We start from the raw sequence: 15,191 nt of genomic DNA, 5'->3' as shown, positions 1-15,191 counted from the left end.
TCTCCTCTCATTAAAAGTTGTGTCTGTACCTTTGCTTGGTATGGACTGAGAACTCTGCTCCTGAAGAGTTTCGGGACTGAGCGGCTCTGGACGGTCGAGGTCGTTGTCCATGGCTCCAATGAGGTTGGCGAACTCGTCGTCGGGGCAGATGCCTCTGTGAGGCAGCGACGGGCCGCCTAAGCTTGGACTCTGGAGGTCAGGCTGTTTGGTGCTGCGACCTTTGCGGTTGGTTACCTGGCAGGGAGCTGGAGGGCCTTCGTTGCCAGAGACTGAACTTCCTTTGGTGAGCTGGGAGGAAGGAGGTTGCATAGGTGGGCGGGTGAAGCTGATCCTGGACCTGTTACCCTGGCCGTCGGAGTCTGGCGAGGGACGGCTGCTGTTCTGTCGGCCTCCCCGAGCTGACCCGTTGGTGGATGCGTATAAACCTCTGGAGTTTTGTGGTGGGTCGCTATAGATGAGTGTTCACAAAGAAGTCTGTCAGTAACTCTGTATATGCACATTTATAGTTTTAACATTTAAACTGTCTCTGGGCGTTGATAAAGAGCGTCAAACACGGCGGTTCAAATCTGTGAAGCCCCTGCTCGCTGCAGGGAGAAGCACCTCATCCTCTGAGTGACACACTGAGCACTAAGTGAGCATTAACAGGAACGACGGTGACAGAAGCTTAACTTTCAGGGGAAAAAAGCTTTTCAAAATCTTATTTTGTGGCAAAATCATCAAACCTTCTCGGAGGTTTGACTGCTGAGTCTATAGATTATTTAAAATAATTTCATAATTTCTTGAAATAAATGCTCAAATAGGCTCCCAGAACGCTTTAAAGATGGCTGCCGAGTGAGAAGATTTGCATGTAGAACTATTTGGTCTTGATTTGAATTCTCAGCTGTACTGAGAACAAGCACAAGATAAAAAAAGTTTATCCGCAACCATAAAGTTTTGCTTTGTGCTCCATCTCAGTGCGCCTCCGATTAAAATTCAAATCGACTGAATGGCCGGCGATAACGGCCAATAAGCTGTTTCAGTGCCAGATATGGTAAAAACTGCAGGAAGCGGTTAGCCACAGGCAAACGGCCATCAGCAACCTTCTTGGCGCGTCAGAGGCAATTAATCCAGTTAAAAAACAGCAAAAATCTTCAAATGTTTGGACATTTTAATGACTGAAGCCTGAAGTTTAAGGAGTGCCTGATTATAAGGGCCAGATCTGGACTGCAGGTCTAAATTTTGAATGAATGAAAAATGACATTACAGAGAAATGATGCTCATTGGAGTAACTACTCAGTGCACGTAGAGCTGTGGGATTAACATGAATTTATTAATCTGTGAATTCTATAAATTTCAATGATACCTATATGAGGAGAGCTCACATGGACGCATGAATGTGTAGAGCTAAGGATGTTAACAAATGGGAAATGCTGGGGTGCCCATCATGGTCGTGGTTCAAAAATGTATTTTAACTTCAGCTGCCAACTCTACAAGAAAGCAGCTCTTAGTCTATAACACACACACACACTCACACAAAAAAAAAAAGCTTCACGCTCCCGGGGAAGAACAGCTGGAGGTGATGGACAGTCGGTTTCCAGGTTTGGTGAGATCTGAACTATGTGCGAACAGCATCCTAGTAAATGACTTCAACATGCTGAAAAGGACTGAAAAGCTGGCTACGGACGCTTGGACGGGCTTAACGTGTCCAGGTGAGAGTCACGCAGGTAAGTGTGCACATGTTCTTTTTGTGGTTAGGAGGCTAGGAGCCAAAAAAAAATTTAGTTTGGTGTGAAAACGACACTAATAATAATAATAATAATATTACGTTCACCCTCACATTCAGATGTTTAGAGGTTGGACACTGATCCTGTTTTATCTTTAAAAATTGTTCTAAGTTCTGCACACAAACATTTGAAAGGATAATTTTTATTGTGCGTTTGCTGCACCACTTTTACGTCCTCTTTCATCTCAAAAATCAGTTCTCTTTACCAATATGTGCTCGCACCTTTGAACACACCCGCTTGTGCCACGTGATCGGGCTTTGCCCAGGTTGTCACTGAGCATTTACACTTACTTTGAATCAGTGTGAATTTGCACAATGTCCCTGAGATTGAAGGGTCTCCCAGTCTCCAAGGTGGAGTTGGATTCCACGGACACACGCCTCTTGAAGGGCTCCCATATGCTCTGAGCCTCCAGGTAGGCCGTGGTGATCACTATCAGAAACATGGAACTGTAACACAAACAAACAGCACACATGAACCGTTTGTCAGATTGAGATCAAGCTTTCTGCTAACTTAGTTTAATCTGTATTCCAAAGCCGTTGCTATACAAGCATAACTGAGGCTTATAAACAATCCCATGCAAACATGTGACCTATCTGCAGAACTAGATTAAGTATCCTACCATTAAACCTGAGTGCAGGGTTACAGCGTGAGCGTGACAAGGCTGCTGCTATAACAACACTTTTTGTTTCAGGGTTTTAAACAAACATCGGGCTCATTAATAAAAGTGCAGCTCTGTCTCCAGGTAAGAGCACCTGTTAGCCTTGAACACCACCCTGTTCCCTTTGGGTGTGTGAAGGTGGAGCTGCATGAATAGCTGAGAGCAGAAATGCGTGCACACAGATCCTCTCTGCTGTTTCCTCATCCTCATCTGTCTTTAGTGAGCATACAGTCTTTGCTGTTACTTTTCTGGCAAGCAAATAAAGTTTTATTTAAATCTAATCCTGCTTTAAAATAAAAAGAACCGTGTTCTGCATGTTTTGCTTGCGTTGTGCGGCGACACCCACCTCATAACGATAGACACAATGATGTAGAGCTGGAGCTCCCAGGTGGGCCTGGGCAGGGTCTCTGCACATGTGGCTAACATGTGATAGGGCAACGAGGCATTGAGGACAAACACAAATTCTGAGCCGCCGCACGACACCAGCTTCAGCTCCCGGATCACTCGAGAGGAAGTGAAATCGGGTGTAAACCTGACAATAAAGGAGAGAGAGAACACTGAGCAGCCTGTCCTGCGATCCACGTGAAACCTGCTCATGGGAGGAAACACCTGGGAGGTATCTTTATGAGCTAATGAGTTATTTATATACACAAAGATATGTACAGTATAAAGATGAAGGGTGTGTCTGGTTTCAATGTTTCTTTGCCTATAATAAACATCTGAGAGGCTTTTGTCTGAACGTACACGCCTCAGAGGATCCAGCCAAATTTCTCTCTGTGTCCAAATCTTTAAAAGCATCCATTGTGTTTCACCTGACAGTCCTGATCAAAACAAATTATATTTACAGCCCAATATCACAGGTAAACTCTCACCGAGGCAGAAACAAACCAAGGACAGCAAGAAGGTTGCGTACATATAAAAACTACCAAAAATAAAGGCTTGTTATTCAAACTCATCAAATAGGTGGGCAAATCAGACAAATACACCAGTTAGAAAGATCTACAGTAATAAGTATTACTATTGGGACACGAGATGCATTCAGGTGTGTCAGCACCTGGGTGTTTCTGTGTCTGCACAATAACAACAGCGCCCTGGAAAAGTACAGGAATTCAAACGAAACAAAGCCATGAAAACACATTTATGGAATTCACTCAGCTTATTCTTTTCATATCACTCACTCACACACACACACACACACACACACACACACACTTTTTGTGTCCAAGTGCATTGTTCCTATTTGGAATATTCGAGTCATGACTTGCAGGAGTTTATTCTGGAACCCTTTTCACTTTGAATACATTTTCACTTCATTCAAATATATTCTTTTATATTCTGATATCCGTCCGTTTGTACGTTTTCACGGGTGGTGCAACCATAAACAAAACTTATCATAAAGCAAAAAAGGAACAACAGTAAAAATGCTTCGTCATTCAGAGGACCCCCTGAGGTTGAATATGGAAAGATTAATTGCACAATAAAATGCACACCAACGACCCTATAGAAGAGATTTCAAAGTGCTTCTGAAGCAAACTTTTAATGAAGCCTTAATCTTTGAAATTTACAAAAAACAAAAAACCCAACAGGGTTGACCAATCTAGCTTCAACTGTAAACATTATCAAAAACAAAAAGGTTGAAAGCTGATCTATAAAGCAGCTTTAAAGAGAGGGCGACCACAAAGAGCTAGAAATGAGCAGAATAGATTAGCTTTAGCATAAAGTAAGCCTCAAATACGAGTGAAAAAGCTTTATAAACTGTCGTGCCCTAATAAGTTTGATAAGTCATTGTCATAGTGTCCTATATTCCCACTCTTCAGTCTCACTGCTATGTGGGTTTGAGCACTCTTTTCATACACCTGTCAGGGCAGAGTAAAGAAAGGCTACATTTCTGCCTCAGGGCTTCTGCAGCTGTAAATCCTTCTCCAATCACAGCATGGCTCTCCTGGCCACACCGCTGGGCCAGATTCTGACACCTCTTTGTTACATTTTATTTTACAAATTTAGGGAAGCAACATTTCAGTATCACCGACTGTGTTTTTGTAGCATTACTGGAAAAAGTTGAATTAATGCAGGTGTTTCCATTATTGATTCCCCTGCCTGACAAAAGCACTTTTAACTACTCCCCCGTGAAGCTAACACCAACAAAGAGAACATTTAAACAGCACTTAAATGAGCTTCTGCGCCTCAGATGGCCATATTAGGGATGGCTCGTGTGGCGAAGGGGGGAATGCACGCACACACGCACAGGAAAACCACTGATGATGGAGGTGTGTGTGTAGCAGTGAGTCCTTACAGTATGACGAGGTCTTTCGAAGCATTTGGCTTGAGTGCAAATTCTTGACAGTTGAGAACTTTGAATCCGAATCCTTCGCAGGCTTGTCCATTGATTTCTGCCGATTTGATGGTGATCGGGAGCAAACCCGTGTTCTCCACTCTGAACGTCCTTTTCAGAGTGAAGTTTGGCTCTTTCACTTTTGTTTCTGAAACAAAAAACAGGGACAATCAAGATTCAACTTAATGTTTCAAAAGAGGAAAAATTAGATAGAACATACTGAAACACACACACACACAGTAAATGTACTGGAATAAATCCTGTTAACAGCAGGGCTCACTGCGTGTTTGGATATTTTCATTTAGGAAGTTTAATTAATACATAATGTTGTCTTTTTCTCTGTGATATTTTACATGTCTAATCTGTTTTATTTCATTGCATTTATTGAGCTTTACTTTGCACATCTATGAGTTCTCGTGGATGGGGCTGCCTTTGAAATTGAACACTGGCAGATTTACTGATCTTTAGAAAAATAGACCAGCAGGCCAATTACTAACATAATGAGTACATATTCCTGCCAACAGACAGTTGAACTTAAGATGAACCTCTACAACATGACTGGCTCACATTGATTGGGTGACACCGCTCTCTTGCATCGTTTATAAACTCACTCTCTGTGCAGTCTTTCAACAGAGCTTCAGTCATTTTAAACCTCAGCGAGCTGCCTTGTCCTGGAAGCTTCCCTCCGACCTTCAGGCTCTCTGTCGTGCCTCGTCCGTGAAGTATGATCGTGTCGATCACCGTCAGGTTGTTTCTAAACAGATGCCCCAGTAAAGTGATTCATTTCAATGGAGGAGTGCATTTTTGTTTTAGTTTCTAATATTAAAATGTGGTATTACCTGACTATGAGGAGGGAGGAGACGCTGTGGTTTCCAATGGGAGTAAATCTTATGTTGAAAGACTTGACTTCTCCAGGCAGCAGGAGGAGGTTGTACACAAAGGGCCTGGTTGAGCCTTCTACAAAGCCTGTACTGCTCCTCATTAGCGATGTCTGTCACACAAACGGAGAGACTGTTAGAGACAAACAGCTTCCACATGCTGTCAGATCCACGGACAAGAGGACAGTGATTAGCAGCACAATAAGCAGCCGATTCTCCGATTTCCTGAAAAGCCACCAAATCAACAATGGACTTACTTGATTTCTGTGAACCTGGAACTCAAAGGTGTTTGTGTTTATATTGATGTTGGATAAGTTTCCTAAAGGAAACCTGAAAAAGAAAAGTAGTAAAGAAGACTGTCAGCGTAAGCTGAGGGAAAAAAGAATAAGCGGGAGTTTAGTTGTGACTTCTTACCTGTCGGCCAGTTTTCCAGAAAACACAGAGGGGTTTGGTAAAAGCGCCAAGGGGAGTACTTGGACATAAACAGGGACATCTGCTGGGTTCTGCAAAATCACCTCCTCGTCCTGCGGACAAACGATGTCATGCCTGAGTTTGAAACATGTTTAAAACATGCAAAACCTGTGTGCCGTGTCCTAAACACCGACTTCTGTCGGTGCTGTGCTTTTTTGGAAATCGAATTTCCCAGAGGAACCCACCCGAGGGATTAATAAAGTTCTATCTAATCTATCTAATGGGCGAGTACTCACAGAGGAGCTGTTGGTGTTGGTCAGGGGGAACGTGATTCTCTGTGAAGAGTTGACCAGCGAAGGCCACGTCAGGTGTGCGGTTATTTTAGCCTGAACGTTTTTCTGGAGATCTGTGTTAACTTCAAAGACAGCTTCGATCCTTTGGTGAGAAAAGAAGTTACATTTTTACTTTATTTTATCCTGGAAAGAACTTTTATTTCATAGTGCGCTTTGAATGCACAACGTGCTTACTTGTGCACAGAGCGCTCCTTGAGCTCTTTCCATCGTCTGAGGAGCTTCTGGTGAAGATCGACATCGGCGTCCCAGATATCCTCCTGTAACGCCAGCCCATGAGGTTTAGCCTCAGCTGTGGAAGGAAAAAAATAAATAATAAATTAACCACTGAATTCTCAACCATGGGCTCAGACTAGATTTATATTTTAGGGATGGGACTCGACCATAAACCCACATCTCTCGAGGATTAGGGATGCCACGTACTGATGATACTGTGAGATTTAAAAATGACACATCGGTATTATCTGTCTGCTATGCATGTATAATAATATCAGAAATAACACTTCAGTTGTTCTTTTTATATATTTCTGAGCCGACTTCACTGCTGTTGTTTACAGACACCTCACTTCTCCTTTCCTTGCTCTCGGTCTCAGTGTGTGCACCTCCTCACATACAGAGTGGAGAGATCAAATAATATTAATGAAGCTGCGATGAAAGAGTCCAAATAAACTAAATAACGAGAGATTGAAGCTGCTGCGGCGGAAAAATCATCGTCTGACCAAAACTTGCAGTCGTTAAAAAAAAAAAAAAAAAAAAAAAAAAAAAAATGACTGCAAACAAAGAATAGCTTCGTCATGCTGTGTTAGCACTCCTGCAGCTAACTTTTATTAAACACAGAACAATGAAATCAACTGAATTGACAGTATCAGACTCAATATTCAATCCAGAGTAAATCCAAATTTACTCTGAATCCTCCAGTTCTCACTTAGCGACATTAGGGAAGGAAAAAAAAAAAGTCACTTCAAAATGAGCAGATGTTGCTCCAGATGGAATTCACCCAAAAGGGCTGCAACGAGTTTGTAAAACTGTATTAAACAACAGTTCTATGGCTACTGGTACTGCTCCATCTCTCTTTAAGCAGATAGTTGTTCAAGCCCTGCTGAATACCTGGACCCCATCTTACCCAAAAAACTACCAGCCTGTCTTCCAGACTTCCATTTCTTTTAAAAGTCTGGGAAAAAGTCTTTCTTCATTAACAGAATCCACTGATAAAAGTTTGCAATGATCTGCTCGGGCTCTGGGGACTGTGCCATCCTCATCCTCCTTGGCTTCACTGCTGCATTTAACAGCACTGACCACAATGCGTGCACATCAGTGCTGGCATCTGCACTACGCTGGTTCATCTTATACCTGAATAATAGATCCTTCTCTATGTTTACTGTAAACTATTCTTCTTCACCAGCAGCACTGTGCTGGTGTAGGGTTCTATCTTAGGTCCCATCCTGTTCTCTCTATACATACTTCCTCTGGATCAAATCATCAGTAAACATCAAAATTTGAGACACTAAAAAGGATCCCACCTCCTCACAGAGGCATAAGTCCGGTCTAAAGGGTTTGTTGTTAAAAACACCGACGTGCACACAAACACAGAGTTTAATAACAACTAAAACTTACATTTAAGCACAAATGGCAGGCCCACATAACAGTGATCACCACACTGCAAGCCGGCGTCAAAATAAATGTTTGCCACCTGTAAAACAAGTAATAAAAATACGTTTGTGTCTCAAAAGAAAGCGTGACCCACTTTTTGTGTTGTTGAGGACTGGGAGGATTTTTGTACCTTAGACTTCCGTCTGGGCTCCAGCTCGTCTTTGCTGTTGCGGAGACGTTTGTAATAAAATCGGATGTCTTCTGTCAGGGAGCGGATCTGCTGCAGTCTCACTTTCTGTGTGAAGGAGCTCTGTATGCTAAAGCTTTGGTGAACTACCTTCCCCTAAAGAAGAAGACATGTAACTCAATCCAACACCTCAGGCATTAAACAGGAAGCTGGCTTCTTCTTCTTTTCTTTTTTTTTTAACTTAAACACTCATCTTCTGCATGCTGCCAGCACATGATGGCTGTGAAATCAATTTTGTGTTACTTACTGGAAATGAAGGTGGCAAAATGATGTGTTTGGGAGAGCTGTTTAATGTGCCCACTGCGACGACAGCTTTCACCGGGATGGTTAATATCTGAGGCCAAAAACAACACCAGGTTATGCTTTTATGTTGAAGAAACTGCCTGAAAACTACACACCAGCCAGCCTACCTCATAATCTGTGGTGAGGTGTACAGCCCCGTCGTACGTGCCCTCCAGAGCTTTGGCCACTAGTGTCACTCTGAATGCTGCGTAATATCCAGATGCTAATATAACCTGTGAAAACAAAAAGGTTTTCTGTCTCTCAACACTTTGTGAACAAGCTACAGTTTCTCTAAAGTCCGTCCCCTCTTGTTTTGTTTTCTTTGCACACATCATCAAATTGCTTGGAATAACAATGTTTTATCTCCGATCTTGACACTGTGGTTGAAGAGCTTCCACATCCGAGACAGCAAAACACACAGGCAGTAAATTTCTTTCACAGGTTTCATAGCCTTCCCTTTAAAAAGGAAATGAATACTGAAATGGTTCTCTAAAAGCCAAAAACAATCAAGAACATAGTTTCAATTTGGATTTAAGATGATTAAAATGTTTAAAACCAAACAACCAAATGACAGAAAAGATTATCTGAGTAAGAAGACCTCTTAGATTCAAAATGAGATGCTGCTTAGAAGGAAAAAGCTTGAAATCAAAGAACAAACAAAACTTAATTATTTGATTTTTTGTGACATGCATACTACTTGAACAATATGATGCATGTCACAGTTTATTATTTTATTTTCATACTTTCCAAACTCTTTTCCCCCTTGAGAGGTTTCTTTTTTTTATCATTTTGTTTCATTTTCTGATTTGTTTAGCTGTACGACACTGCGGTTCACGGAGCTTTTAGATAAATTGACTTGAGGGAATCTCTGAGTGCTTCAAACGGTAGCTAGAATGGCTTTCAGGGCCTACTTTACAAGCTCAGCTGGTCTGACAGCCTCAGTAATATGAGAAGATGCTTCTTCATTAATCAGCAGTGGTTCTGCCAACTTCTGCTCAGCGTCTCTCATTTCTACTTTTAAACAACTTCCTGTTTTGTTGTGATCTCTGAAGTACTCACAGTAGTGTGAATTACTAAAAACAACATTAACTCAGCCAGGCAGCAGCCTGATCTGTGTTACAAACCTCATTCCAGATAAAATCGGTACAAAGAGAGAAACCTCTCAACTTAAAGCGCAACTGCAGCAGTTTAATGCCTGTGACACAGGAACAGAAACAAGCGGCAGTGCGCTGTGTGTTTGATCGGTTTCCTGATAACTCTCTGGAGAAAACCTGAAATAGTGCATTTTGGGTAAACTTTCAAGTTTCACATCACCCTGTGGACGAGGTGGGACCTCAAATTACTTGCTAAAAATACAAAAATCTTTTGTACTTGAGGTTTTATAATGCAAAGAGGTAAAATTCTGCATTTTGCATTCATTAAATATACTAAGGTTAATGTATGAATGTGAGTCAGCCGTTTGTGAGGATGGGGGGGCACTGACTGGAGGACACCAGGCCCAGCTAAGCTGCATCTTCTTTAAGCCTTCATAGTGCATTTATGGTCAGCATTGAAAAACAGAACCGGGAGCTTCAGATTAATGAAATACTTTTGCTTATGTTAATTATTAGAGCCAAAAAAGTCCAAATTGTAAACTGCGCAAAACAGTTATTTGTTATTTATTAACCTTTTCATGTGAGATTCATGCTTTTTCTCAAAAAAAAAAAAAACATGAACATAGATATTTATAAGCTGTCACAATTTTTAAGTTTAAATTTTCACAATTAAATACAGAAGTGGTGACCTTGTTCATGTGTCTCACGAGAAACTCCCGTCCTCACAAACTACAGCCACAAAAGTTGAAGTGAAACTCATGTCGTAGGATTTCACTGGACTGATTGCATCAGACTGAAGCTTGCTCTGCTCACTCTAGCTTCCTGTGGGGATTAGCGTGATGGCGTTCGGGCTGTGGAGGTCTCACCGTTTTATGATGGGAGGCTGAGGTGTTCTGCAGCTCTTCCAGGTGACCCTGGGCCACCGTTGTGTTCCCTTTTTCGGTCTTCAGCAGCTCCATGGAGAGACTGTCTCCTGTGACCAACCAGGACTTAATCTCCAGCTGGAGGACAGAAAAGAACAAAGTGGCGCTTTTTCACTTTTGCCAAGCAGCATTAAACTTTACATGGTTTACACTGTGGAAACAACCTAACAGCCTAACCCTAACCAGCATCCGTTCATCTACAGTGGAGTTTTTAACCAACAAACCGCAACCAGGTTTATCTGAAGATAAGGACACGACAGCTAACTCAGTTTTACTCAGCACTTTGCAATCTTATGAAATTGAGCACGTCCATGGGGGAAAAGCTTTAGAAGCCTAACGACACATAAAGGCCTGAAACTTTCATCCCGAGATGCCGAGCTATGACAATTTACAATCGATCACTCCAATATCAACTTGTACGGCTTCTCACCTCTATGGGGTTACTGTTGACCACTACAAATATGATGCTGCTGGTGTCTGTTGCACTGCGGACACCAAAGTCCAGCAGGTTCTCCTTCAGACTGGGAGGCAGAACCAGAGGCTGTAAAAACAGGCAGTAAAAACAGCATGTTACACACTCTAAAGTAGATTTAAGTACCAGATTCAACAGCGATGTATTATGAAGCTATAATGCAGTCTGGTATTAGTGAACCAAACCACTGAGAGGCAAGAGCATCTATAACTAGTACAAGAGCTTTCAGTGGATATTATTTTATTGTTTAAGAGTAAACAATTGTATTTACAATGATAGACCGAGTTCGCCCGTCTGCACCCACTTCATGTTCACTGCGTACCTCCAAGAAGCCGGTGTAAGCCCGAACAGGCAGGTGAAACTTTGATGCGTTTGTGATGAGCAGGATGTTGCTGTCTATGTGGATTGATGGTCGAACCGGTCGGAAGAGGAGGGAGAAGATGTAACGCGACTCGTGTGGGGGGATGAGGATGGGCGTGCTGAAGTTCTGCACCTAAAACAGAAAGAAAAACATAAATAAATGAAAGCGATGTCAGCGCGATGCTGGAAGATCAGACTTCACAGTCGGGTTGACCTTGGATGGGTCGTTCCAGAGAAATCAGTGAGTATCTCCAACCCGAGACCCGACAAGCAGGTGATTGTTTTACTACAATAAACAATGATAAATTCCATGAGAGCATATGCACAATGCACTTAGAGGCTGTAACGTGGAAAATATTCATATTACGAGGGTAACATTTTACATGTCTATTCTAATTATTTTACCCAAAAAGATTCAGTTGAACTTTTCTCAGCTTTGACTGTTTTACGTTTCTTTGTTTAATGCATTTCTGCTCACATTAAACATTGTTTTGGCCTCTTCGGGGAGGGACACGTTGTGTATCCGGATTGCGAAGCTGAAGGCATTCGTGAGGAAGATGGGTCTGTCCACCGGGTCCACGGGGCTGTCCCTGATGTGGAACAATGTGGCTGTGTGGTCAAAGCCCAGGTAGCTGCCACAAGAGGAAGCACACACACAGCAGTGAAGCTTCAAATTAACTCTTACAGCAACATTTTCATTTGTCTCCTTGTTCATCCTCAGAAAAACTTACCCGTCTAAAACCTCTGCTTGGTATGGGATTTCAAGCTTGGAATAACTCTTCTCTTTTGCTTTAACTGTTATTTTTCCAGATAACTGATATGGTCTTCTGGCTTTTGAGGCTACAGGGGAAAAAAAAAAGATTCAGAGAGCAGATAAGACACTGCAAAACACATCAAAGGGCCTGCAGGAGGAAGCTGCGCAATAGAAAGGAAGGAAATGGAAGGAACTTCTAAAAACTAAGTCAAAGGAGAACAACTGAAGCTTTTGATTATTTATACAGATGTGTATCTTGAAGGTGACGTTATGTTACTTAACATAACTTTATAAAGAAAGCTGCCAAAGAAGCATCATGTTCATGAGTTTCCTCAGGAGGAAAAAACAGCTGATTCAGCTGAACTCTTATGAATGACCACGTCACAGGTCAGTGTTAGAGACGGTGACAAGTTCAGCTTCCTGTGACCTGTCAAGTAAGAGAACTGAAGTAAAACTCAACTTACCATCAAAACTAATACTTGCGACTTTGGTATATCTGTTCTCTCCAGCTTTGAGTGTAACTGCTTTGAAGTCTATTGTGACGGCTTCATTTGACGGTGTTGTACGTACACTCTGAAAAGCAGCATGAATACAGTCATGGATTCTTACAGCCTTGAGATACTTGTTGTGTTCATGCTTTATTTTGCTTTGGATACGCACCGTAATGGGAACATCTTTTGTCCCTGAATTTAAAAGGTGTAGATTCAGCAGCTTTGGACGATCTGCAACACGAGGAAGTAGGAGGCAGAGATCAGAGGGAGGAGTCGGGAGGTTGGTTTGAAAAAGAAAATACTGATAGATGTCGTTTCTTTAAGGAAAGCAAACCTTGTGATCTGAGTGTGCCAAAGTCGAGCATCTCTGTGGAGGAGTATATACCAGGGGCTGCAAACAATGAGTGAAACACGAGTGTTAGAAGGGAATAATGATTAAAAAGAACTGTCGCACAAAGGTTTAGCAGCACACCTGATGTGACCTCCACCTCTACGGGGAGGATGATGAACTGGTCCTCATTGGGAGCATTGGTTTTGATTCTGATGAAAGCCGTGTGGTTGTCCACATCTCTGGACGAGAAGCTGGCTCTCATCACCCCTTTTGTCTCAAATGGGGGAATCTCCTGGAGGAGGGGAGGGTTGGTCAGCGTCAGTGGGACCGCCTACTGTCCTTTAAAAACCTCACTTTGCTCTTATTCCCATTTTACTCTAATCTGTATGATTCATGGGTCAAAATAATCCTTTAGCTACTCTCGCTTTAAGACAACTTTTGCCTGATTGGCTTTAACAGCGTGTGGGTGGGGTTTCCCACATCACTAACAGCATACAATGACCTCATTGTTGGAAACACCGGCCATGTTTAATGTGAACAAGCACAACAGGTCCATAGCTTTAAAATCAAAAGGAGGACTCACCCATAATTTTATAGTGCCTCCTTGTTGGCCTGTGGGAAGCTCCAGATGCAAATCCCCACCACTGGAGTACATCTCAACCACCTGAAGCAAAGACAAGAAGCAGACCAAATCAATCATCAAAGAAAATGTGCAAATAAAATAAACAAAGGGTACAATGTGTCCGTATTACCTGCAGTGGTTCACTGTACGGGTTGTGGATGTTTATAAGAGGTGAGAAGCTGCTGTTTACTGGGACTCGGGCCCCAATGAAGGGTCGCAGTCTGTAGGGGTTTGGTATACCAACCCCGAAAACCTTCAGTTTCAAAGACAGATACGCAACATTAATCACATGTTTCACACAAAAAAAATGAGAGAGAGAAAAAAAAGGTGTGCCACTTCATTTGTACCTGGTATGTAAACACTCCATGATGTGATGTATTAATAAATAAAGTATTTTCTACATTCCCAACTACTCGAGCAAGAAATACCACATCAAATGATGTGTTCCCTCCTGGTGGTATTATCTGTTGGAAAAAAAAGAGACATTATAAAAGACATTAATAAAGAGACGCCAAAGAATACAAATCTGTAAAAGAATTAACCCCCCCCTTGTTACATTTGGCTAATTGATGATGATTCTGTACGCTCAGTTTTTATGCTCTAGCACAGGGGTGTCGAATTCCAGGCCTCGAGGGCCGATGTCCCTGCAGGTTTTAGATCTCACCCTGGGTCAGCATGCCTGACTCAAATGATTAGTTCATTACCAGGCCTCTGGAGAACTTCAAGACATGTTGAGGAGGTCATTTAGCCATTTAAATCAGCTGTGTTGGATCAAGGAGACATCTAAAACCTGCAGGACATCAGCCCTCGAGGCCTGCAGTTCGACACCTGTGCCCTAAGCCTGCAGAGGTATGTAGGTGTAGGTGAATAAAGCCTGATAACTGGTTAGTGGACCATCCTTAAAGAAAAATCCCCCCCCCCCCCCCAACCACACACAGGTCTAAATTATCAGATGCAGGCATTTATTTCACTTATAAAAAAGAATATTTTTAAAGACTGAAAGTCGACTGAACACCAGCTTATTACAGATCTGTCACATCTACCAGAGTTCGTGGATTTGAACATATTTCAGCACTTTGTGTGTCATGTTTGTATTCATCTGTTCATCATGTGGCCCTTCACTTCAGTAGCTAAGCCACTCTGACCCTGAAGGATAACGTCACCAACTCCAGCTCTAAAAAGAGAACCCAAACAGATCCCATAAGGTTATTCACATGCACTGACCAACAAACTTCTAACCTCACAGATATCAACGCCCACTTCCACACCACCTGATCGTAAAAAGGTCCAGTGCTATGAAAACATCACAGCTCCATGGTAACTTTAGTATTTTGGTGGGGACGGTTTTTCAGTGGGCGATTGCTCAGGGGGATTTCTGAGGTGGATTCCATCCTGCTGCATTTATAACAACATGAGTAATCCACAGCATGAGCTGCCTTTAAAAAAAGAGGAATAAATTATCTATGTTTGTATACTAAAACCATTCTCAAATATACTCGTATAGACTTCAGCCAAAGCAGAATCTCCTGCTGTTGGAGGTTAAATGTTAATAAAGGGGTGTTAGATGATACGTAATAGGTTAAATAATAAAAGCCCGATCAGAGATTAATCCAAAACGTGCACTTTAAAATGT

General features: G+C 42.2%; 1 protein-coding gene across 3 annotated transcripts in view; it reads right to left on the bottom strand.

Annotated features, from left to right (window-relative positions):
* Positions 1-15,191, bottom strand: part of tmem131 (transmembrane protein 131) — a 40,793-nt gene that overhangs the window by 4,101 nt on the left and 21,501 nt on the right. For all 3 annotated transcript variants that reach the window (XM_076880597.1, XM_004552818.4, XM_012919515.4), the window contains 26 exons: positions 13,906-14,022; positions 13,689-13,811; positions 13,520-13,600; positions 13,078-13,228; positions 12,940-12,996; positions 12,775-12,836; positions 12,579-12,687; positions 12,092-12,200; positions 11,839-11,992; positions 11,323-11,493; positions 10,959-11,069; positions 10,472-10,606; positions 8,640-8,744; positions 8,477-8,563; positions 8,173-8,325; positions 8,007-8,082; positions 6,570-6,684; positions 6,339-6,477; positions 6,046-6,155; positions 5,889-5,961; positions 5,593-5,744; positions 5,365-5,507; positions 4,715-4,901; positions 2,768-2,953; positions 2,054-2,209; positions 30-448 (listed from right to left, as the gene is read on the bottom strand). In XM_076880597.1, coding sequence (XP_076736712.1) covers positions 30-448; positions 2,054-2,209; positions 2,768-2,953; positions 4,715-4,901; positions 5,365-5,507; positions 5,593-5,744; positions 5,889-5,961; positions 6,046-6,155; positions 6,339-6,477; positions 6,570-6,684; positions 8,007-8,082; positions 8,173-8,325; positions 8,477-8,563; positions 8,640-8,744; positions 10,472-10,606; positions 10,959-11,069; positions 11,323-11,493; positions 11,839-11,992; positions 12,092-12,200; positions 12,579-12,687; positions 12,775-12,836; positions 12,940-12,996; positions 13,078-13,228; positions 13,520-13,600; positions 13,689-13,811; positions 13,906-14,022 — 3,481 coding nt within the window. The remainder of the gene's footprint in view (positions 1-29; positions 449-2,053; positions 2,210-2,767; positions 2,954-4,714; positions 4,902-5,364; positions 5,508-5,592; positions 5,745-5,888; positions 5,962-6,045; positions 6,156-6,338; positions 6,478-6,569; positions 6,685-8,006; positions 8,083-8,172; positions 8,326-8,476; positions 8,564-8,639; positions 8,745-10,471; positions 10,607-10,958; positions 11,070-11,322; positions 11,494-11,838; positions 11,993-12,091; positions 12,201-12,578; positions 12,688-12,774; positions 12,837-12,939; positions 12,997-13,077; positions 13,229-13,519; positions 13,601-13,688; positions 13,812-13,905; positions 14,023-15,191) is intronic.

The sequence above is a fragment of the Maylandia zebra genome, linkage group LG23 (assembly GCF_041146795.1).
Source record: "Maylandia zebra isolate NMK-2024a linkage group LG23, Mzebra_GT3a, whole genome shotgun sequence".
Taxonomy (NCBI): Eukaryota; Metazoa; Chordata; class Actinopteri; order Cichliformes; family Cichlidae; genus Maylandia; species Maylandia zebra.
The sequence above is the reverse complement of the archived record's forward strand: the minus strand, read 5'-3'. Positions and strand labels throughout refer to the sequence as shown.